At 33.9% G+C, this 22206-nt stretch overlaps 3 protein-coding genes across 6 annotated transcripts; 2 read left to right on the plus strand and 1 right to left on the minus strand.

Moving 5' to 3' along the window:
• Nucleotides 1–958: 958 nt before the first annotated feature.
• Nucleotides 959–2202, minus strand: AT3G28020 (DNA-binding protein; the record flags this gene model as incomplete). The annotated part of the gene is made up of 5 exons (NM_113720.2): nucleotides 959–1177; nucleotides 1206–1356; nucleotides 1415–1506; nucleotides 1550–1729; nucleotides 2104–2202. The coding sequence occupies 5 exons, from the start codon at nucleotides 2200–2202 to the stop codon at nucleotides 959–961; spliced, it is 741 nt and encodes a 246-aa protein (NP_189441.2).
• A 5029-nt stretch (nucleotides 2203–7231) lies between these two features.
• Nucleotides 7232–14417, plus strand: UVH3 (5'-3' exonuclease family protein). Of its 4 annotated transcripts, none has more exons than NM_001338928.1 (17): nucleotides 7232–7461; nucleotides 7540–7790; nucleotides 7880–8061; nucleotides 8147–8204; nucleotides 8653–8762; nucleotides 8848–8974; nucleotides 9284–9361; nucleotides 9448–9501; nucleotides 9605–9789; nucleotides 9870–11526; nucleotides 11660–11854; nucleotides 12191–12276; nucleotides 12355–12592; nucleotides 12697–12833; nucleotides 13058–13142; nucleotides 13234–13659; nucleotides 13740–14408. In NM_001338928.1, exons 1-17 carry the CDS (start codon nucleotides 7374–7376, stop codon nucleotides 14229–14231), a joined length of 4449 nt encoding a protein of 1482 aa, NP_001319661.1. In that variant the 5' UTR covers nucleotides 7232–7373; the 3' UTR covers nucleotides 14232–14408. The 4 variants fall into 4 exon arrangements, with proteins under 4 accessions (NP_001319661.1, NP_001325749.1, NP_001325748.1 ...); NM_001338929.1 differs by having other exon boundaries at nucleotides 13772–14408; NM_001338930.1 differs by having other exon boundaries at nucleotides 7306–7790; nucleotides 13740–14417.
• A 3559-nt stretch (nucleotides 14418–17976) lies between these two features.
• Nucleotides 17977–21537, plus strand: AT3G28040 (Leucine-rich receptor-like protein kinase family protein). Its single transcript, NM_113722.3, has 2 exons — nucleotides 17977–19738; nucleotides 19818–21537. Exons 1-2 carry the CDS (start codon nucleotides 18192–18194, stop codon nucleotides 21319–21321), a joined length of 3051 nt encoding a protein of 1016 aa, NP_189443.2. The 5' UTR covers nucleotides 17977–18191; the 3' UTR covers nucleotides 21322–21537.
• The last annotated feature ends 669 nt before the right edge of the window (nucleotides 21538–22206 follow it).

Below are 22206 nucleotides of genomic sequence, written 5' to 3' on the forward strand. Positions count from 1 at the left end.
AAGTAATACATAATTAGTAATTAATTCAACATAACAACTAAAATAGGAGGATATAATTAATCAGAACTTGAACCATCACTCTTTCTACATATTTTAATTCAATATATCCTCTTTTTATTTTAAGATCCACTTAAGTGGCTAAAGTGATCATAAAATCCAAACATGGTACACATATTCCTTGCCTAAACATTAGACGATTATTATGAAAGAAACTAAATGAATATGCAAATTAAATATATCTAAGCTTTTCGAGATTTATGCTAAGAAAACAAGTAATTTGAAAGATGTTTGAGGAGCTATTCTTATACCTAATACGTAAGATATAAGATTATGACAAGAACTTAACTAAACTTTCCAAAAACATCAAGTTGAATATGCTTAGATTGAATATGCAGAAACATGGTTAATAAAGACATGTTATATTTTTAGTGTAAGAAATAAATTTTCTAAAATTTCACCGTCTCACAATCTAAACATATAACCAAAACAACAAGGATATATAAATTTTAAAAAAACTGAAAATCTAAAACAACAATAAAAAACAACTCAAACACATTCGGTTTTCAGATGAACTAATATAGTTGGACTTTTCAAAAACAATTAGAAAGCATATTTATGTTTCAAAATCGATGCATTCAACTTTACTTTATATGAATAGACATTCTATAAAACAATTTGTAAATAGTAATACATAAACCCGCACGTAGTGCGGCTACTCATCTAGTACTGAATAATTCTTATTAATCAAGGAAACTGGAGCCATAGTACAAAGCTAGACTACAAAGGAAGATACATGTCTTCAAAGAGAAAGATTAAATTATTTTCCTAGGAATATAACAAAATATTGAATAGTTCGACGGTTAGAAAATCACTTACAAGAAAAGAAAAAGAAAAAAGCCAAACCAAAGAGAATATGACTTAATGATCCAAAGTCCAAACGAAATTCAAGAGGTTGAATTCAAAGTCTGCTAGGCACATTTCCCTCTGCCAAAACCCTTGCCATAATAGATTCTCGGACATCATTCAACTCTTCGTAGTTAGATACCTTCACAGGCAAGAAACTAAAAGCATCTGTCTTTTTCACTAAAGAAGTGAATGCATTCACAAATGCAGAAGGAACACAGCTGAGAATCCCTTGGTTCCACATATCATCTAGACGATGCAAGGATAAAATCTCCTTGTATGATGAATGGAAAGTTAGTTACCATCTCGGTGGGAAGAAACGCATAGATACTAGGAGGAAAGCTATCTCCAAGGGCAAGACGGTCTCCGAGTAGAAACACCAACGTTGTCAACAATTCCTCAACTTCGCCTCTCCTTCCCACACGGTTCTCATTTTTCACCGTTAACTTTTGCCTCCACATGTAGTAACTAACTGAATGTTTTTCCACAAGCTGAGAGATGTATCATGTACGACTCAGCATCAATGCTCTTCCTTGACACCAAATTAGTCTCGCTAACAATCCCGTGTGAGTTAACAATGCTGACCTTATCTTGGTAGTGGATCTTTGATAGAGAGGCGCTTGATCTTTGAAAGAAACAACAGAACCTCAGGATGAACATTGGAGAGTTGTTCTTTCACTGGCTTTACTTTGTCACTTTTCAAAGGCATGATTATTGTTGTGGTCGGAATAGCAGAACCAAAACCATTAATCTTTTGAATATCGACCAGAGAAGGACGTTTCTCAACCCACTCAGGAACAATGTAGCCAAGGTTGCAATTGCGGTGCTAAGAGCAAACATGATTATGATTGGAAACACATATGAAAACGCTGGAGTACATGAAACCAAGCATAACAAGCATAACATTTTCCATAATTAAGATCAGCTTGATTCCTTGTTTTTGATATCTACTGACTGTAGAGGATATATATGGTCTCGAATATTAGACTTGCATAAAGAACATCAGAAACTCAACTACACGTATATATTCACATGCAAACATATCTAACCAAACATTATAGAGGAAAACACGGACTCACAAATAGTATATGCACATAAAAACAAAGATAAATGTGGGTTAAAGAGATATATACTTACTTGGATAAGTTCCATGAGGAAGTGAACATCCTTGGACTAGAGCTCAGCGGAGAGATTCTTCACAGCCTGATGAAGATCCTCCGTCAAAGGATTATAAGCTCTGCCAATTGAGAACTTAGTCTCCCGGATTAGATCGATGTGTTGCTTTGTCGATTCCGCCATTTTTTCTACTTCCTTCTTTTCTTCTCTTTGTGAATGTTGTCATGTTGAACAAAAGAGAGAGTGTGGGAGGAATTTAAATAGAGACGGAGGGAAGATAAGACTTAGAAATTAAGGACTTGAAGGTTAACTTGATTGGCTAACCAAAAGACAAATTAAATCTCTTGTTATATAGTATAAAGTTACTAGAAAATTAAGTTATGCAACTTGGTAAATCTTAAGTTTTAAAGAGAGGAAAATGACTTCGTAAATCTAGAATACGTTGCTTGTTAGAATGTGTGTTCAACGTATAAAGTAAGTAGTGTGAAGGATAGTTTTTTGCATGCATTTTTCCAAGTTTTTGTTATTAATAGAATACGTTGAACACACAATTCACCATAAACACATGATTTCAATCTATCAAGCCTTCTTCCGTCAATTGATCTTTTAAGTTCCAATTAATTACACCAGCATCTATATGACCAATCACAACTTACCCAAAACATAGCTTCTCTAATCCTCTTAGAACATCCAATGAAACTCTACCCATACTCCCTCAGTTTTTATTATTTGATATTTGAAAAGCAATTTTTTGACAATAAATTAAAAGATTTTTTTTTTTTCAATATCTATATGATATTTTCAACTTCAGTGTAAAATTACTAGTATTTTTATTGATTTTGACGATTATTTTATTATTGGTTGACCGTATTCTAAAAAATAATAAATGATATTTTAGAGGAAGGAGTATTTTATATTATGCAGATTCGTAAGCAAAAACTTTAAATATATAACATAAAAACAAAGGGAGTATTTTTCCACTGTTTTCTAAGGAAGAAAAAATTATAGCGCAACAAAATTTTTGAAGACTTCTAAAATAAGTTCTAGGCGGCGAATTGTTATCCACTATACCGTTTTTAAACTGTAAGTTTAATAATTAAGGTTTGAGTTATTTTGGTGTATGTTTTATATATATTAAAAGATGTTAATTAATTTTCATAGTATATGGACTTGGTGAATGCTGATATGGATCTGAATGATCTTGGTCTACATGTGTTACAGCGGCGTGTGGTATGCTCTCATAAAGTGATGATTTCTTTTGTCTTGTTTACTCTGTAAATATTCAGAGTCATACATTTTGCAAAGTGGTTGAGTGTGCATTGTATTACCCACTGGCTGCTGGATCTTCCTGTTAACCTTCATCCAACTAGGTTCTTATCTCGCATTCATTCAGTTGCTTGCTATCTTCTTCATCCATTGAACTTGCTCAACATTCGAATCGCTCACCTCATTAGCCTCGTTTTAGACATCAACGAATCACTTTCTCATGATGTTCCAGCTTACAAAGATTACCGAACGGTTAGAGAGCTCGAGAACGAGTGTATGGCGGTGCGCCTTACAAGTTCTTAGTGGTCGAATTTACTGGGTATATCTCTAGAGTGAGATCTAAAGCTCTTTGTTTTTAAGAATATATTTATTTTTAAATGAACTTTCTACGCTTTGTTTGAATTTATTGTCATAGTTCATAGTTGACATTTTGTTTCTTAGAAGATTGTATTAAAATTTTACTTTATAGAGTTCATTTGCTCCTTTAAATCAATTAAAGAAACCCAATAACTAGAATTTTCATGGGAAGATAATCAACCATGAATCACGTAAATACAAAATTTAGACTATCACCTTTTATAGCCAAATAATCATTCACCAAAATCTGAACATATGATTAACTAACAATGCAAGTGTCTCGCCTAAATAATATAGATATAATCTACATTATTCATCCCAAGGTATTGAGTATCTTTCTATTAGGAAATATCCATATTATTAAATTTGGTTAAGGTAAGTATAAGATATTGTTTTTAGTGTAAGTAAATATTTTTTTTTTATATCTAATATTGCCGCATACTAAGTTTTTGGACAAATATAACACTCAAAATTTTTTTGGACAAAAATAACACTCAAATGAAATATATTTTTTTAAATTAATAATTACAAAATATAATAAATATGGTAATTTAGTGAATTTGGTTTGGCGGGAAAATTTTGAAGGACATTTTGGTGAATTTTTTTATTTTTTATTCAGTATATCCTTCTTGAATTTGGTGATTTTTGTTTCTTTTTAATATGATTTTTTAATTTATTTAAATTTAAATCAGTTTTATTATTTATTCTGATTTTCCAATTAATAAAGAAGTAAAATAAAAAATCATCATCTTCGACTATTCATCGTCCGACCACTAACATTTTAGATTTTTATTCAGTACTTTGTATCTATTCACCATTTTTTTTATTGCAATTGTTATTATAAGATCCCAGTTATCCATTGGAAAGAGAGATAACACTACCATAGAAAGAAATCTTAATTCGAACGAATCTTGCTAAGATTGGAATTTTTGTTTTTGTTTTTGAACCACATAAATATTGCAATTTCTAAGGCATAATATTTAAGAGATCTTTGCTCCAACTCTAAACAAGAATTAGCCGTAAAAACCATACTCATTCCTTTATGCTCTATATAAGAGAAGGTAACCATCTCACATAATCATAACTCAACTAACTTTTTATTGTTCTCAAATTGATGTTTATATGGATCAATCCATACTAATCCAAAATCCATGGATAAAAAGAGTGGAACTTTTGGATATTGGTAGATAGGATTTGATGAGTTTCATGAATTAGATTGAAATAGGTTGGGTTATAATGGATTAGTGGATTATCCATAACCAACCCAATAGAGTGTAAACCATATATAACATAATTAAATATCTAAACCGATTTAGTAAAGCGAAACAAAATATTCTAAATCAAATTTGTACACTCATATGACGGTTGATTTGATGATGGTGATGGTAATTAAACATGAGAACAGTCCTTGATAACATGCTAAATAGAACATGCTTAAATCGAACATGAGAATATGCTTATTGAAGATTATGACACTCGGTTTGATGGTTAATTCGATGTGATGGTGATGATGATTATGATGATGATGGTTATTAATTAAGTATTAATTATTTAAATTGTAATAAGAATATACAATCCATTAATTTAAATGAGTTATGGTCTTACGAATTAATCCAAACTATTTGCTAATTGAGTTGGTTGGTCTCCCTAACTCCATATGAGATATATGAGTTGGTTTGATTTGGTTTAACTAATTTGACACCTCTACTTTCATATGATCTTATATCACAATTATCAATCATTGCTAATAGTTAGGTTATGAGTTCCACCAAATCAATAGGTAAAAAAGTATCTCTTATGATTTTGATTAATACTTTGCTGTAAATATTGATCGGTGTATTAACTAATTTGTATTTGCAACCGTATACATTGCAAGAAATGTTGGAACAATTTGCGAGAAAAGTCTAACAGTTTACACAGCGCAGAAGTAATAAAGTCATTACATGGAAGCAATATTGGTGAAATGCTTAATGATTATGAATAGTGATGTATATAAAAATCCTCCTTTTTTTTTATAAGTCTTTTTCTAAGATTTATCTTTTCATCTCATCCTAACAATTTTGTATTAAAATTCTACTATCATCAGATACTCGAGAAGATGTATTTGGGAAGTTATTGCTGCTCTATTTCGAGGTAAATTCTTGGACTTAATAATACTTCTGGTTATACTCGAGACAATTACCATACTAATTGGTAATTTAATTTTCATATTATTGATTTCAGTGTAATAATATATTTTGGTTGACCTTTGTAATCTAACATTTCAATTTAATATTAATTGTTTGATTTATTTACTCTCCACTTGGATTATATGTGTATCTTAAGTCTTAACGTAAAAATTGTCATTTCATTGATCAATTGTTTTTCTTGCTATGAAGGAGTGTTTACATACAAGTAAAGTAGTTCAATCAATTCGTTAATTTGAATTTTCTCTCTAACTTGAAATTGATGGGTTTTTTTTGGGGAATTTTTATATCAGTTTTAAGTGAAGGTCACTATAATTTCAAAAATCAGAAAATTCAACGCCTTCAATGTTTAACTTTGTTTATAAACTATTTTGTCAAGAAAACAAAATTTTATTTGTTAACAAACATCTTATTTGTCAAACATAAGTTAGATATGTTTTATGTTTTTGGGTTGGACTACCAATGTTTCTTATTTTGTTCTTTTATCTACTCATCAAGTTAATCCAAATTAGTACTATTTTAATTTGATCAAAAAGAAAAATAAAATCCATATTTTCAAAAAGCTCCTTAATATATCATATCGAAAATGAGTTAGAATCAATATGAATATATATTAGATAAATATAAAACATAATTATTCTAACTTAAAATTGATGTAATATTCATAGTTAGATGGAAAATAAATAAAGAAAAATTATTTTAGTTAAATTATAAGAAAAAGTGATAATTGTACTAATGATATATATATATATATATATATAAATGAGAAGGATTGTATAAACTTTATGTCACATATTTAATATTCTATATTCTAATGGTTTATGTTATTTTTTATTCATTATGTATATATACACACTCTGTTTACCAAAATCCTATAATGTTAATGTAGCTAAATGGTTGAGTGTCTCTTATGAATCCAAAAAGTCAGATGTTTGATTCCCCTTGATCACAAATTTTGCTTCTTATTTTCTAATGTCTAGAATGACGTCATTTTGATTTTACGGAGATTCTAACGGAAAGATAATTCCGTGATTGACATATCCTAAATGGCCAAGTCAATGAAAGTATGAAACTTGATTATTTTTTTCAAAAGTCAAACTAAATTTTAGGATTTAAATGTCTTCTTGAAAGTTCATGTTTTTTCATCTCAAATTTAAAAGTTTGGGTTTTTTTCGACATTTTCCAACAAAAAATAATATTTTCTCTTGTTTCTTTATTTGTTTTCAGAAAAATTGGTATGTAGCTAATTTGTCTCTTCAAAATAACATTTTTTAAAAAAGGAAAACAAGGCCTTAGACTTTGGGCCTTTCTTAAGAAAAAGACTTTAGAATGGGCCAATATTGAGACAGTGTACTTAGCTCATAAACCGGGCGTTGTTGACTCCTTGTACATATAACCGTCGTGTTTTAATATACGCCTGAGAACGAGAAAACGACGTCGTATAAATTCAAACCGCCGTCGATCGTCACTACGTATATAAAGGGCTTTTAATTACACGGCGAAGTCTCTCTGTTCTCAAGAAATTAAGAAACTGAGAAAAAAAAAATGGGAGTACAAGGTCTTTGGGAGCTTCTTGCTCCTGTTGGTCGCCGTGTCTCCGTAGAAACCCTAGCCAACAAACGATTAGCCATCGGTAAACAAATCTCCGGCGATCAACTTCAATTGTATTGTATTATTTTTCCGGCTTCTTCTTCATCGTTCGAATTTGCAGATGCGAGTATATGGATGGTACAATTTATCAAAGCGATGCGTGACGAGAAGGGAGATATGGTTCAGAATGCACACTTGATCGGGTTTTTTCGAAGGATTTGTAAGCTTTTGTTTCTAAGGACTAAACCGATCTTCGTCTTTGATGGAGCTACTCCGGCATTGAAACGTCGTACTGTTATTGCTCGCCGTCGTCAACGTGAGAACGCTCAGACTAAAATCCGGAAGACTGCTGAGAAATTGCTGCTTAATAGGGTTTGTTTAGTCTCGATTTGGTGTGGTTGGTTATAATTAGCAAGTTTTTGTGAGGTTTTGAGTTGGTTTTGGGATTTTTGTTGTTGTAGCTTAAGGATATTAGGCTTAAGGAACAAGCTAAAGATATTAAGAATCAGAGATTGAAGCAGGATGATAGTGATAGAGTGAAGAAACGTGTGTCTTCTGATTCTGTGGAAGATAATTTGCGAGTTCCTGTGGAGGAAGATGATGTAGGGGCGAGTTTTTTTCAGGAGGAGAAGCTAGATGAAGTGTAAGCTGTTAAATTTTTGTTGTTTTTTAACCGTGAATTTCAGTTTTGTTGGTGGAATTTGCTTTAATGAGCTTAGTTGTTGTAGATCTCAAGCATCTTTGGTGGGAGAGACTGGTGTTGATGATGTTGTCAAAGAGTCCGTGGTAAGTGAATACTAAAACATTGAATTGCAAAGAAATACATTAGATGGTGTTGTTGGACTGACTTAGGTGAATTGTGTTACTAAGTATCCACTTCATTCCTTTTTTGTTCATTAGTTGGGATTTGTTGGCACAGACCAACTCCAAATAATTTGATGCTAATTGTGCATGTCTGTCATAGTTGATATTCTTTTTGTTCCATTTTATGCCATTAGTCATGCATCTTGCGGTAATGAATCAGAAGCTGGGAAATCTATTTGACGCTGTGTTGTTGTGATGTCTTACCTGTTATTTATTTGCTTTCACATGCCCTTCCTTAGTCATGGTATTTTTATGTTCAATCCTTAATATGTCAATTCTTTTACTGTCATTCTTTCTTCAGTAATTTGTAAATGATTTTTTTTGTTGAGATTTATATAACGACTATGATTTGTTTGTTGGTGATTCGCAGAAGGATGATCCCAAGGGAAAGGGAGTTTTGTTGGATGGGGATGACCTAGATAATCTTGTACAGGATTCCTCAGTACAGGGGAAGGATTATCAGGAAAAGTTGGATGAGATGTAAGAAGAGTAATTGAGATATTGATTGAGGATGTTTATTTGATTGAAGAGTAATTTCGTGTTTTCCTGTCTTGGTGTAATATAGGTTGGCGGCATCCCTTGCAGCTGAAGAAGAACGAAACTTTACTAGCAAAGCATCGACTTCAGCTGCAGCAATCCCGTCAGAGGAGGATGAGGAAGAAGACAGCGACGGAGATGAGGAAATTTTATTGGTAATATGTGGTCTTCGTACTACATCTTTCTCTTGTTTTATTTATTGTTGCTTAAGTTACAGATATTCAGGGGATATAAATTGGTTATGTTGAAGATACTTTAGTTAAGCAATCAACACCACTTGTCAACTTGTCTGCTCCTCTTTCTGCAAAGGGAAAAATTGCTTATTCTGGATGAAATCCTCATTTGCTTAGTAAAGAATCATGATAATGTCTTTGGAATTATGTGTCGTTTTTTCGTCTTTATTAAGGAGTTATCTGATACTTTACCATCCTCATCTGCTAATAAGATTTTGTCTACCTTTCTAGCCAGTAATGGATGGGAATATCGACCCAGCTGTTCTGGCTTCTCTCCCTCCATCCATGCAACTTGATCTCCTTGCTCAGGTAATTAACTATATTTACACCATATCTTTGCAGCATGTTAAATTTCATGGACGTTTCAGATTATTTAATAATGTCTTTACTTGTAGATGAGAGAAAAATTGATGGCAGAAAACCGGCAAAAGTACCAAAAGGTCAAGAAGGTGAGTTACATAAATCACTGGCTCATTCTTGGTCCAGTTATGTATTTGAATCTCTATGTATAAGGAGACGCGGAACACTGACTATGGAAGTAATTATGTATAGGCCCCTGAAAAGTTTTCTGAATTGCAAATAGAAGCATATCTTAAAACTGTAGCCTTCCGTCGCGAAATAAATGAAGTTCAGAGATCTGCTGGTGGAAGGGCTGTTGGTGGAGTTCAAACTTCTAGGATAGCTTCGGAAGCAAACAGAGAGTTTATATTCTCGTCTTCTTTTGCTGGTGATAAAGAGTGAGTTTCAGTTTGAAGTCTTATTAAAGAATAAGGTTCTTTCTAAAGTGAAAATAACTGATATATTTAATTTGTTCTAGAGTACTGGCATCTGCCAGAGAAGGAAGAAATGATGAAAATCAAAAGAAAACGTCACAACAGTCTTTGCCAGTCTCCGTCAAGAATGCTTCCCCGCTGAAAAAATCAGATGCTACCATTGAGTTGGATAGAGATGAACCTAAAAATCCTGATGAAAATATTGAAGTATATATAGATGAAAGGGGACGTTTTAGAATAAGGAACAGACACATGGGAATCCAAATGACACGTGATATCCAGAGGAACTTACATTTGATGAAAGAAAAGGAGAGAACAGCTTCTGGTTCTATGGCTAAGAATGATGAAACATTCAGCGCCTGGGAGAACTTTCCTACTGAGGACCAATTTCTTGAAAAATCACCTGTTGAGAAAGATGTTGTGGACCTGGAGATCCAGAATGATGATTCCATGCTGCATCCTCCATCTTCCATAGAGATATCATTTGACCATGATGGTGGTGGAAAAGATCTCAATGATGAAGATGATATGTTTCTTCAATTGGCAGCGGGAGGACCAGTGACAATTAGTTCTACAGAAAATGATCCTAAAGAAGACACTTCACCGTGGGCTTCTGACAGTGATTGGGAAGAAGTGCCTGTTGAACAGAATACTTCTGTCTCTAAGCTTGAAGCGAATTTAAGCAATCAGCATATCCCCAAGGACATTAGTATCGCTGAGGGTGTAGCATGGGAAGAATATAGTTGTAAAAATGCCAATAACTCCGTGGAGAATGATACAGTAACAAAGATCACAAAAGGATATCTGGAAGAAGAAGCTGATCTGCAGGAGGCTATCAAGAAAAGTCTTCTTGAATTACACGATAAGGAATCCGGGGATGTCCTTGAAGAAAATCAATCAGTAAGGGTAAATCTTGTTGTTGACAAGCCAAGCGAAGATAGTCTTTGTTCTAGGGAAACGGTTGGTGAAGCTGAGGAAGAGAGATTTCTGGACGAAATAACAATCTTGAAAACCAGTGGTGCTATAAGTGAGCAGTCCAACACTTCTGTAGCGGGCAATGCAGATGGTCAGAAAGGGATAACCAAACAATTTGGTACACACCCTTCTTCCGGTTCTAATAACGTTAGCCATGCTGTGAGCAATAAATTGTCAAAGGTAAAATCAGTTATCTCACCCGAGAAAGCATTAAATGTTGCTAGTCAAAACCGCATGCTATCCACCATGGCTAAACAGCACAATGAAGAAGGTTCTGAAAGTTTTGGTGGAGAATCTGTTAAAGTGTCTGCTATGCCCATAGCTGATGAGGAAATAACTGGTTTTCTTGATGAAAAAGATAATGCTGATGGTGAATCATCTATCATGATGGACGATAAGAGAGATTATAGTAGACGTAAAATCCAGAGTCTTGTCACTGAATCAAGGGACCCTTCTCGTAATGTCGTCAGATCGCGAATAGGGATACTACATGACACAGATTCACAAAATGAAAGAAGGGAGGAAAATAACTCTAACGAGCACACTTTCAATATTGACAGTTCAACAGATTTTGAAGAGAAAGGCGTGCCTGTTGAATTTTCAGAGGCAAATATAGAGGAGGAAATTCGAGTTCTCGACCAAGAATTCGTAAGTTTAGGTGATGAACAGAGAAAACTTGAGCGGAATGCTGAATCTGTGAGCAGTGAGATGTTTGCAGAATGCCAGGTTTGCCCCTTGTCTTTATACATATGAGTCATTGTCCTCTTTATACAGCCCTTTTGCAAACTTTCCGAAGTTTCTGTTCGTGTTTGATTTGACAACAAACTTATAATGCTTTGTCGATCTTGGTTTTCCGTAGGAGCTACTCCAAATTTTTGGCATACCGTACATCATAGCTCCCATGGAAGCAGAGGCACAGTGTGCATTTATGGAACAATCAAACCTTGTTGATGGCATTGTCACTGACGATTCTGATGTATTCTTGTTTGGAGCAAGGAGCGTGTACAAAAATATATTTGATGATCGTAAATATGTGGAGACATACTTTATGAAGGTGTGCATTTCCTTTCTTACACTCTGTTTTCCAACATGTGGATTTAAGTACCTCATTTCTTTTTATTTTGGCTGTGATGATCACATAAGCTTCCATCATACTATCTATGGTTTGTCCTCTGTTATAACTTCTTAGCTCTTCTGTAGTTTCCTCTGGATTGTAACTTTTTTGGTAGTAGGTTAAATTTTCCTTTATCAGGAATAAGTTGATACATTGTTTCGGTAGTAAGTTGATATATTTGTATTTATCGATCTGTTTGAAGTTACAATTTAACCGCATGCATTCACTTTTTCAAATGTCTGGTGATTACATCTCTAATCTCTTTTGATTTTTCAGGACATTGAGAAGGAGTTAGGCTTGAGCAGAGATAAAATAATCCGCATGGCAATGCTTCTAGGAAGTGATTACACAGAAGGAATCAGGTTAGCTGAGGTTTTAACTGCATAAGGTCAAAGTTCCGCTCTTTATGTAATTGATATCATAATTGTTTTGACATGCAGTGGTATTGGTATTGTCAATGCTATTGAAGTTGTGACTGCTTTTCCCGAGGAGGATGGGCTTCAGAAATTTCGTGAATGGGTTGAATCACCTGATCCAACCATTTTAGGAAAGACTGATGCAAAAACAGGTTCAAAGGTAAAGAAGCGTGGGTCTGCCTCCGTAGATAATAAAGGAATCATCTCAGGTGCCTCGACTGATGACACCGAAGAAATCAAGCAAATCTTCATGGATCAGCATGTATGGCTCTTTTACCATAACTTAATGTTAAATTTATTATGGTCCAACTTGTTCAAGATTGACAAAACCTTTCTCCTAATTTGATTACGATTTGAATTTTACAGAGAAAGGTAAGCAAGAACTGGCATATTCCATTGACTTTCCCTAGTGAGGCTGTTATATCAGCCTACTTAAATCCGCAAGTGGATCTGTCGACTGAGAAATTCTCATGGGGCAAACCTGATCTTTCAGTACTTAGAAAGTAAGTTGTTCCTTTACTTAACATTTCATCTAAACAGTATGGCATAGCTTGACCTTTTTTTTTGGAGCCACTTACAGCGGCAGAAAGGTTTCAATGAATCTGAAGTATATGAAAAATATATATATCATGACTTGTCCGATGGACCCGGTTTCTGTAATAATCTACTTATCAATTTATGAAACAATGTCCTGAGTTCTGATTCTGTAGTATCACTTTTTGTGAAGGCTATGCTGGGAAAAGTTTAATTGGAACGGCAAGAAAACAGATGAACTACTACTACCAGTCTTGAAGGAGTATGAAAAGCGCGAGGTCTTCATCTAACATTTGATCTCTTATCGTTGATATGCTTATGAATAAATAATATGAACAGAATCTGACAATTTGTTTTCTTTCCACGAAGACGCAACTTCGGATTGAAGCTTTCTATTCCTTTAATGAAAGATTTGCAAAGATCCGTAGTAAAAGAATCAACAAAGCTGTCAAAGGAATTGGTGGAGGTCTGTCGTCAGATGTGGCCGATCATACTCTCCAGGAAGGTCCAAGAAAACGAAATAAGAAAAAAGTTGCTCCTCATGAAACTGAAGATAACAACACTTCAGACAAAGATTCACCTATAGCCAATGAGAAAGTGAAAAACAAAAGGAAGCGCTTAGAAAAACCATCTAGTAGTAGAGGTAGAGGCAGAGCCCAGAAAAGAGGACGAGGAAGAGGAAGAGTCCAAAAAGATCTCCTTGAGCTATCCGACGGCAGTTCTGATGATGATGATGACGATGACAAGGTAGTGGAATTGGAGGCAAAACCGGCCAATCTTCAAAAAGTGCGAAAGGTAAGCTTTCTTAATGGAACCAAATTACTTCTTTTAATTGATTATGTAGTGGGTTCACTTTGTTATCTGTCATTCCCCAGTCAACACGATCTCGGAATCCTGTGATGTACAGTGCAAAAGAAGATGATGAATTGGACGAGTCAAGAAGCAATGAAGGATCTCCGAGTGAGAATTTCGAAGAGGTTGACGAAGGCAGAATAGGAAATGATGATTCTGTAGATGCATCAATCAACGACTGTCCTTCCGAAGACTACATTCAAACGGGAGGTGGGTTCTGTGCAGATGAAGCTGATGAGATTGGAGATGCTCATTTGGAAGATAAAGCTACCGATGATTACAGAGTGATCGGTGGCGGATTCTGTGTTGATGAAGATGAAACAGCTGAGGAAAACACAATGGATGATGATGCAGAAATTTTAAAGATGGAGAGTGAAGAACAACGAAAGAAAGGTAAACGTCGAAACGAAGAAGATGCATCATTGGATGAGAATGTTGACATTCATTTTGGGAATTCTTCAGCTGGAGGATTAAGTGCGATGCCTTTCTTGAAGAGAAAGAAGAGAAAAAACTGAAAAAACTTCGTTTAGTTTTATATTTTAGTAAATGGTAAAAGTAATTAGGGGAGTAAAAAATGTATGATATTTGAAATTTTCTTATGTTTAACTGTTTTGAGAGAATCAACAAATGATTATGATGTGAATAGAATTAGAATCTTGAAGTTACAAGTTTTAAGTGGTTTTGCGGCAAACGATAAAGGTAAACAGTAAACGTTAAAAAGAATGAGAATCAAACAGTTTTATGATCCATTGACGATGGTCTCCTTTTACCAAACCCTTTGTTTCTCGAGAAAAAAACATTCTTCTACATAAAATTTCTCAACAAGTTTTGAGTCTAACTACATTTTTCACTGAAATATTTGTTTGCCTTCGAGTTGACCCAGGGACCCGGATACTCACGGGCTCGGTTGTAACATGAAGCCCACTGTTAATCAAATCATATGTTATCAGAAACTGAATTTTGAAAAACCTTTCTCTTATTTATATTTTTGAGAACGGTTTCCAAAAATGATATTTTCCAAAATTTTCGAAAAGAAATATATGATTCAAAAATAAACTGAGAAATGTGAAGAAGCACTAACAAGTGACAACCAAACATTCATTAGTTTAGGCTGTTGACCCCAAAAACAAATATAAAGTTTAGGCTTCAAACCTCTATTCACGTTACATGATTATATTAGGGATAACCATAACAATCTAATCGATTAAATCCTTCATCCAAATTCAAATTATATGATTTTGAAGAAACTGATTGAGTTCCTTTTGTTACAAGATTGTCTTTGGCAGAAAGAATATTTTGAAATGGGTAAACAATAAATTATTGAAAAACGACCAAGATTTGAGAACGTGCAACTTTCCCAAACATCAGACACCAGATTCAATCTTCCATATGGACCATATCTCATCGGCACTGGTTGCTATTATTGTGTAACGATAGAATCGTGAAAAACAAATACAAAATAGAATAAATGATCTTAATATACCAAATTGAGAAAGAAAAAAATACAAAATAAATATGTGATTGTATATATAGACGTTTTATGAATATATGTCTAGAGATGTATCACATCACATCACTGAAACATATATTTTTGTAGTTTTACTTTTACTATGTTTAGATTGGTTAGAGATGCAACTGTAGGTTAATTGTTGTAAATGTAGCTTTGTTTTTTTTTTCTCTGTATAAAATATCTTATAGTATCTAAATATTTAATATAACTGTTTTGGAAAAAGACTCAAATATGAACAAACACAAAATATTTCGAGAGGTATTACTGGTAAAGTCTTATTGGTAAATCAAAGTCTGGAGACATTACCAATTCACATACATATTTTGGTAGAGTAACTATTAAGTTTAAAATTATATTATCGAATTACAGTTAAACCTTTATAAATTAATACTCGATAAATTAATAATCTTTACAAATTAATAAATTCTTCCAGTCTCGAGTTGGGACCAGTGTAAAAAGTGACACAAATCGATAAATTAATAAGATAATAACTTTTTTGAAAGTCCTATGTAAATATATGGTCCCATCAATATCATAAATTAATAATTGTATAAATGTATCAATTATATATATACATTATATGTAAGAAATTTTTTTGAAATATAATTCTAATAATTTTTTGCTTAAATTTGTATTTATTCTTATTTAAAATTTAGATTTAGTATTTTACTGTATCAAAAACTTTTAGTGTTGTTTTCTAAACATGATATTATGTTTTACTTGTAATTGATTTTTGAAAGATATTTTCTAGAATGAAAAAAATCCTTTAGAAATTTTTGAAAAGTTACTAAATTAGGAAAATCTCTCTATAAATTAATAAATATTAATTTATCGATAAATTAAAACTTCTCTAAATTAATAAAATATTGCAGTCCCAACATTATTAATTTATAGAGGTTTTACTGTATATGTATTTGTTGTAACTCACGGGTTCAATAGTGATAAAGGTTAATATTTCTATATCATGATTGAATTTGATTCCCATTGAACATTAACTATGCAGATTAATGGCGACAAACTAACGGTAATCTTTAACATCGGTGTTGATAAATCATGACGAAGTGCTTATGTGAAAAGTCGTTCACAAAATCGTTTACCATAGAAAAATGAAAAGATTTAAGATTTGTTAATCATGAATATTAAGACAATTATTTATTACAAAATTCAAAATTTAAGGTATTTTCTAATGATAGCGTAACAAATTAAAAAAAATACTTATTTACACAGAATATTATTTATACTATTTTTTTTCTAACATGATTTTAGTCTTAACCAAATAAGTTTGTAAGTTCAAAAATGTGTTGGTTATCTATTATAAAAATTACAAAATTTGATTGAAAAAATAATTATAATGCTGATTGTAACTATTTTCGTAAAAATGCTAATTGCAATATAACTTTTCTATAAGATTATTTTTTTATATAGCTTTTATTTATTTATAAGTCTAATTAAAACAACATGTACCCAAAATAAACAAAACACAAATCATAGTCAATGGTGTTTAAAAACTAATGTCTCAAACCAAGAAACATATCAATCTCCTTTAGTAATATAATTATAATCTTAAAGTTATTTGTTCACAACTTTTTAAAGAGCTTAATTTAAGTTTATGATTTGAATCTAAAATTGAGAGGTGGGCAGGACAAAGTGAGATGTCGAGACAAAAATACAGATAAGCTAATTTGTGCGGTGGATTTTACACAAACTTTGTCAGTCACGAGACTCTTTCTTATTCTAATGGCACCAAACCCTAGTTTTGTTCTTTTCTTCTTTACTTTTTTATTTATCATAAATATTTTATTTGGATTCTCATACTCTCATATGTCTCTTTCCCTATTGACCATATCTTTTTATCTCATCTCTTCCCTTTCTTGTGATATAACTTTTTACTCTATTATTATGACAAGTCGGGGCTAGATATGGTTGTAGTCCAATGATCTTATTATTTGCTAGACTATAGATTTATATGTATTGGACACACACACTTGATAAGACCATATTTTATTGATTCTATTAACTAGTAAGCACTAAATATAGTCTCGATATTTTTAGTCTTTTTTTTTTTTGTCATCTGAAATTTAATTAATAAAACTTGTTGTGGAAACAAGGAGAGATACATATGCCCAAACAAGGGAAACTAAAGCTGGCGGACAAAAGAAAAGTCCCCAGAAACTAAAGCCGGCGGAATACATGATTTCCCCGGAAACTAAGCCCTGTGAAAGGGAAGTTAAAAACAACAGAATTACCAAACAGAAAATTCGAATCGAAAGAGGACGATGCTATAAACTAAGAACAGAGGAAAAAGGCTAAAATCCTAAGGGAAGCGATAAACCAAAGAATTTCTCGATATTTTTAGTCTACAAATCATAATTTCTTTTACGATTCAAAATTATATATTTTCGACAAATAATTTCTATTATTTTATCTAAAAAACTCGGATAATTAGTCGGGTACGGATTAGGTTATGAAAATACCTTCGTAAAACCTTATAATATGATATTGTTTTCCGGATATTCGAGTGGGTGTTCTGACCTCAAATGAAGATAAATCCCTAAAACCTTGTAAGTTGTAACATGGTTTTAGGGAATCATGTTAATTTTTTTGGCAGGATAGGGAATCATGTTAATGGCATTAACTAATAGTGTGTACCTAATTAGTAAAGACATGTCTATTAAGAGAAAATTGACTAAACCGGACAATTTTGGTTAGACCGGATAAAGACCATGTGGTCCATTTAGCCTTAGTGATCATATGTATACTCGATCTAGTTGTAAGTTGTTGTCATGTAGCTAACTTCAGAATCTTACTCACTAACACTTCGAGTTTCTTCTCATTGGCACAAAACTTAACTCCATTCTCTTTTTCTCTCTCTCTTCTATCTTTCACCAAAATGCCATAACTCTCTCTTCCCCTATATACCAAAAATTAATCTGTATCTCTCTATCCATCAAGAGAGAGCATCACAATGGGCAAACAGAGAAGAACCATGATCTCATTTACTCTGTTTCTCACATTGACAATGATGTCATCACTCATCAATGGCGATACCGACTCAATTCAACTAAACGACGACGTTTTAGGACTCATCGTCTTCAAATCAGACCTCAACGACCCATTTTCACACCTTGAGTCATGGACCGAAGACGACAACACTCCTTGTTCATGGAGTTACGTCAAATGCAACCCCAAAACATCTCGAGTCATCGAGCTTTCTCTCGACGGTTTAGCCTTAACCGGAAAAATCAACCGCGGAATCCAAAAGCTTCAACGTTTAAAAGTACTCTCACTTTCCAACAACAACTTCACCGGAAACATCAACGCTCTCTCAAACAACAACCATCTCCAAAAGCTAGATCTTAGCCACAACAATCTCTCCGGTCAAATCCCTTCTTCTCTCGGTTCAATAACCTCCTTGCAACACCTTGACTTAACCGGAAACTCCTTCTCCGGTACACTCTCTGACGATTTGTTCAACAACTGTTCCTCTCTTAGATATCTTTCTCTCTCCCACAACCACCTCGAAGGTCAAATCCCAAGTACTCTGTTTCGATGCTCTGTTTTAAACAGTCTCAATCTTTCAAGAAACCGTTTCTCCGGTAACCCTAGCTTCGTCTCAGGAATCTGGAGACTTGAGAGGTTAAGAGCTTTAGATCTATCTTCTAACTCACTTTCTGGTTCAATACCTTTGGGGATACTCTCTCTACATAACTTGAAAGAGTTGCAACTACAGAGGAATCAGTTCTCTGGAGCATTGCCTTCAGATATTGGACTCTGTCCTCATTTAAACAGAGTTGATCTAAGTTCCAATCATTTCTCTGGTGAACTTCCAAGAACTCTTCAGAAGCTGAAATCTTTAAATCACTTCGATGTATCGAACAATTTGCTCTCCGGTGATTTCCCGCCATGGATCGGTGACATGACCGGTTTAGTACACTTGGATTTCTCCAGCAATGAGTTAACCGGAAAGCTTCCTTCTTCTATTAGTAACTTGAGGTCTCTAAAGGATCTAAACTTGTCTGAGAACAAACTCTCCGGCGAGGTACCTGAGTCTTTGGAATCATGCAAAGAGCTTATGATTGTTCAGCTTAAAGGCAATGACTTCTCCGGTAACATTCCTGATGGTTTTTTTGATCTTGGTCTTCAAGAAATGGATTTTTCGGGTAACGGTTTAACCGGTTCGATCCCAAGAGGCTCAAGCAGGCTTTTCGAGTCACTCATAAGGCTCGATCTTTCGCATAACAGTCTCACTGGAAGTATACCTGGTGAAGTAGGACTCTTCATCCACATGAGATACCTTAATTTATCATGGAACCATTTCAACACAAGAGTTCCTCCTGAAATTGAGTTTCTACAGAACTTAACGGTATTGGATCTTAGGAACAGTGCACTGATTGGTTCGGTTCCTGCTGATATATGTGAGTCTCAGAGTCTTCAGATACTTCAACTGGATGGTAACTCACTAACCGGTTCTATACCGGAAGGAATCGGAAACTGCTCTTCTCTTAAATTGTTGTAAGTCACTGTTTCTTGTATACATTTTTGCTTCATTGCAAATGTTTTCGTATATTGATTACAAGTTTTCTTGTTGCAGGAGTTTGTCTCATAACAATCTTACCGGTCCTATTCCTAAATCTCTTTCAAACTTACAAGAGCTCAAGATTTTAAAGCTAGAGGCTAATAAGCTTAGTGGAGAAATACCGAAAGAGCTTGGGGATTTGCAGAATCTGTTATTGGTTAACGTTTCGTTTAACCGACTTATCGGAAGGTTACCATTGGGAGATGTGTTCCAAAGCTTAGACCAGAGTGCTATACAAGGAAACCTAGGTATTTGTTCACCGTTGTTGAGAGGTCCTTGTACACTGAATGTTCCAAAGCCTCTTGTCATCAATCCAAACTCCTACGGGAATGGGAACAATATGCCTGGAAACCGAGCAAGCGGTGGTTCTGGAACATTCCACCGCAGAATGTTCCTGAGTGTTTCAGTGATTGTAGCAATATCAGCTGCGATTCTCATCTTCTCTGGAGTCATAATTATAACGCTGCTTAACGCGTCTGTTAGAAGACGGCTTGCATTTGTAGACAATGCGTTGGAAAGCATTTTCTCGGGGTCTTCGAAATCAGGAAGAAGCTTAATGATGGGTAAACTTGTTCTGTTAAACTCAAGAACTTCACGTTCCTCGTCTTCGTCTCAAGAGTTCGAAAGAAACCCAGAGTCACTTCTCAACAAAGCTTCAAGAATCGGTGAAGGGGTTTTTGGAACAGTCTACAAAGCACCTTTAGGAGAGCAAGGGAGAAACTTGGCTGTTAAGAAACTTGTCCCGTCTCCGATTCTTCAAAACCTAGAAGATTTTGATCGCGAAGTTCGGATATTGGCGAAAGCGAAGCACCCTAATCTAGTATCGATCAAAGGGTATTTCTGGACACCGGACTTGCATCTTCTGGTATCAGAATACATCCCCAATGGAAACTTGCAGTCCAAGTTACACGAACGAGAACCCTCAACACCGCCTCTTTCTTGGGACGTAAGATACAAAATCATCCTCGGTACAGCTAAAGGACTCGCTTATCTCCATCACACATTCCGTCCAACAACCATCCACTTCAACCTGAAACCGACAAACATCCTCCTCGACGAGAAAAACAACCCGAAAATCTCTGATTTCGGGCTATCTCGTCTCCTAACAACACAAGACGGGAACACAATGAACAACAACAGGTTTCAAAACGCTTTAGGCTACGTAGCGCCTGAACTAGAGTGTCAGAACTTAAGGGTCAACGAGAAATGCGATGTTTACGGGTTCGGGGTTTTGATACTCGAACTGGTGACTGGTCGGAGACCGGTGGAGTATGGTGAAGACAGCTTTGTGATACTTAGTGACCATGTTCGAGTTATGTTAGAACAAGGGAATGTGTTGGAGTGTATTGATCCTGTGATGGAGGAACAATACTCTGAAGATGAGGTTTTGCCTGTCTTGAAACTTGCTCTGGTCTGTACTTCTCAGATACCTTCGAATCGGCCAACAATGGCCGAGATTGTTCAGATCTTGCAGGTCATCAATTCTCCTGTTCCCCACCGTATCATGGATAGTTTCTAAACATCTTTGTGTTATAGTTAATTTTTCATTAGCTTTTCTTTTTGCAAATTTTACTTTGTCTGTGTCTTTTGTTGTGGTCTTTGTGTAGAGATTGCTTATTTCACAATGCTACGCTTTCTGTTCCTTCGTTATCATTATCGTAACAATCATTGACCATTGCTATCGTGACATTAATAGTTTTTTTCTTTTCTTTTATGAGAATTAATTCTACATGCATTTAGCAATAGTACAATTACAAATGTAGAACAATTTCTCACATTGAACAATTAAAAACATATTATAAAAATAATTATAAATTTATCATTCTAGATTTAATTTTCTTATATTTTTGGTTGCTAGTGTAAATCTTTTAAATTGCAAGAATACTCGACTTTCTAAAGGTTTCAAGGTAGTGACGGATTCAAACTTTTTAGTAAGAGCAAAATGTTAAAAACCAATTTTTTTTTATAAAACTCACTAAAAGAGTATATCATAAATACTAATAACACCCTAAAATGTTTTTTTTTGGAATTAATTTTTCATTGCTTTCAAATTTAATTTAAATAACAGAAAGTATATTTTGTTTTAGGTAAGATATATCATAACAAACTTGTACTTGTGGTTAAATTAAGTTGGGTAGATTGCATTCAACGTATTCTAATCATGTATTTTTCAAATAGATATGGTTCTGAAAGACCTATGACCAAATCTTATCCTTTATCTTTCTCTGTTGATGTTAATAGAATTGTCTGTCTTTTTTTTTTTGGGAATAGTTCTTGATTTTGTGTGTAGAACAAGAAAATGTGAAACTGTCATTTTATAAGCAGTAAAAAATAATTTGACTTGCTAAAAAGATAAAGATAGTTATGAAAATGACTAAAGGGTTTATTATGTCCCATGTGAAAA

Source organism: Arabidopsis thaliana, chromosome 3, assembly GCF_000001735.4.
Source record: "Arabidopsis thaliana chromosome 3, partial sequence".
Classification (NCBI taxonomy): domain Eukaryota; kingdom Viridiplantae; phylum Streptophyta; class Magnoliopsida; order Brassicales; family Brassicaceae; genus Arabidopsis; species Arabidopsis thaliana.

Excerpts from the sequence above, each read along its gene's own strand:
- UVH3 (NM_001338930.1), top strand. The coding sequence starts at position 7,374 with ATGGGAGTACAAGGTCTTTGGGAGCTTCTTGCTCCTGTTGGTCGCCGT. Across the intron at positions 8,062-8,146 it reads GAGGAGAAGCTAGATGAAGT|ATCTCAAGCATCTTTGGTGG; the intron begins GTAAGCTGTTAA and ends TAGTTGTTGTAG. Across the intron at positions 12,834-13,057 it reads GATCTTTCAGTACTTAGAAA|GCTATGCTGGGAAAAGTTTA; the intron begins GTAAGTTGTTCC and ends CTTTTTGTGAAG.
- AT3G28040 (NM_113722.3), top strand. The coding sequence starts at position 18,192 with ATGGGCAAACAGAGAAGAACCATGATCTCATTTACTCTGTTTCTCACA. Across the intron at positions 19,739-19,817 it reads TGCTCTTCTCTTAAATTGTT|GAGTTTGTCTCATAACAATC; the intron begins GTAAGTCACTGT and ends TTCTTGTTGCAG.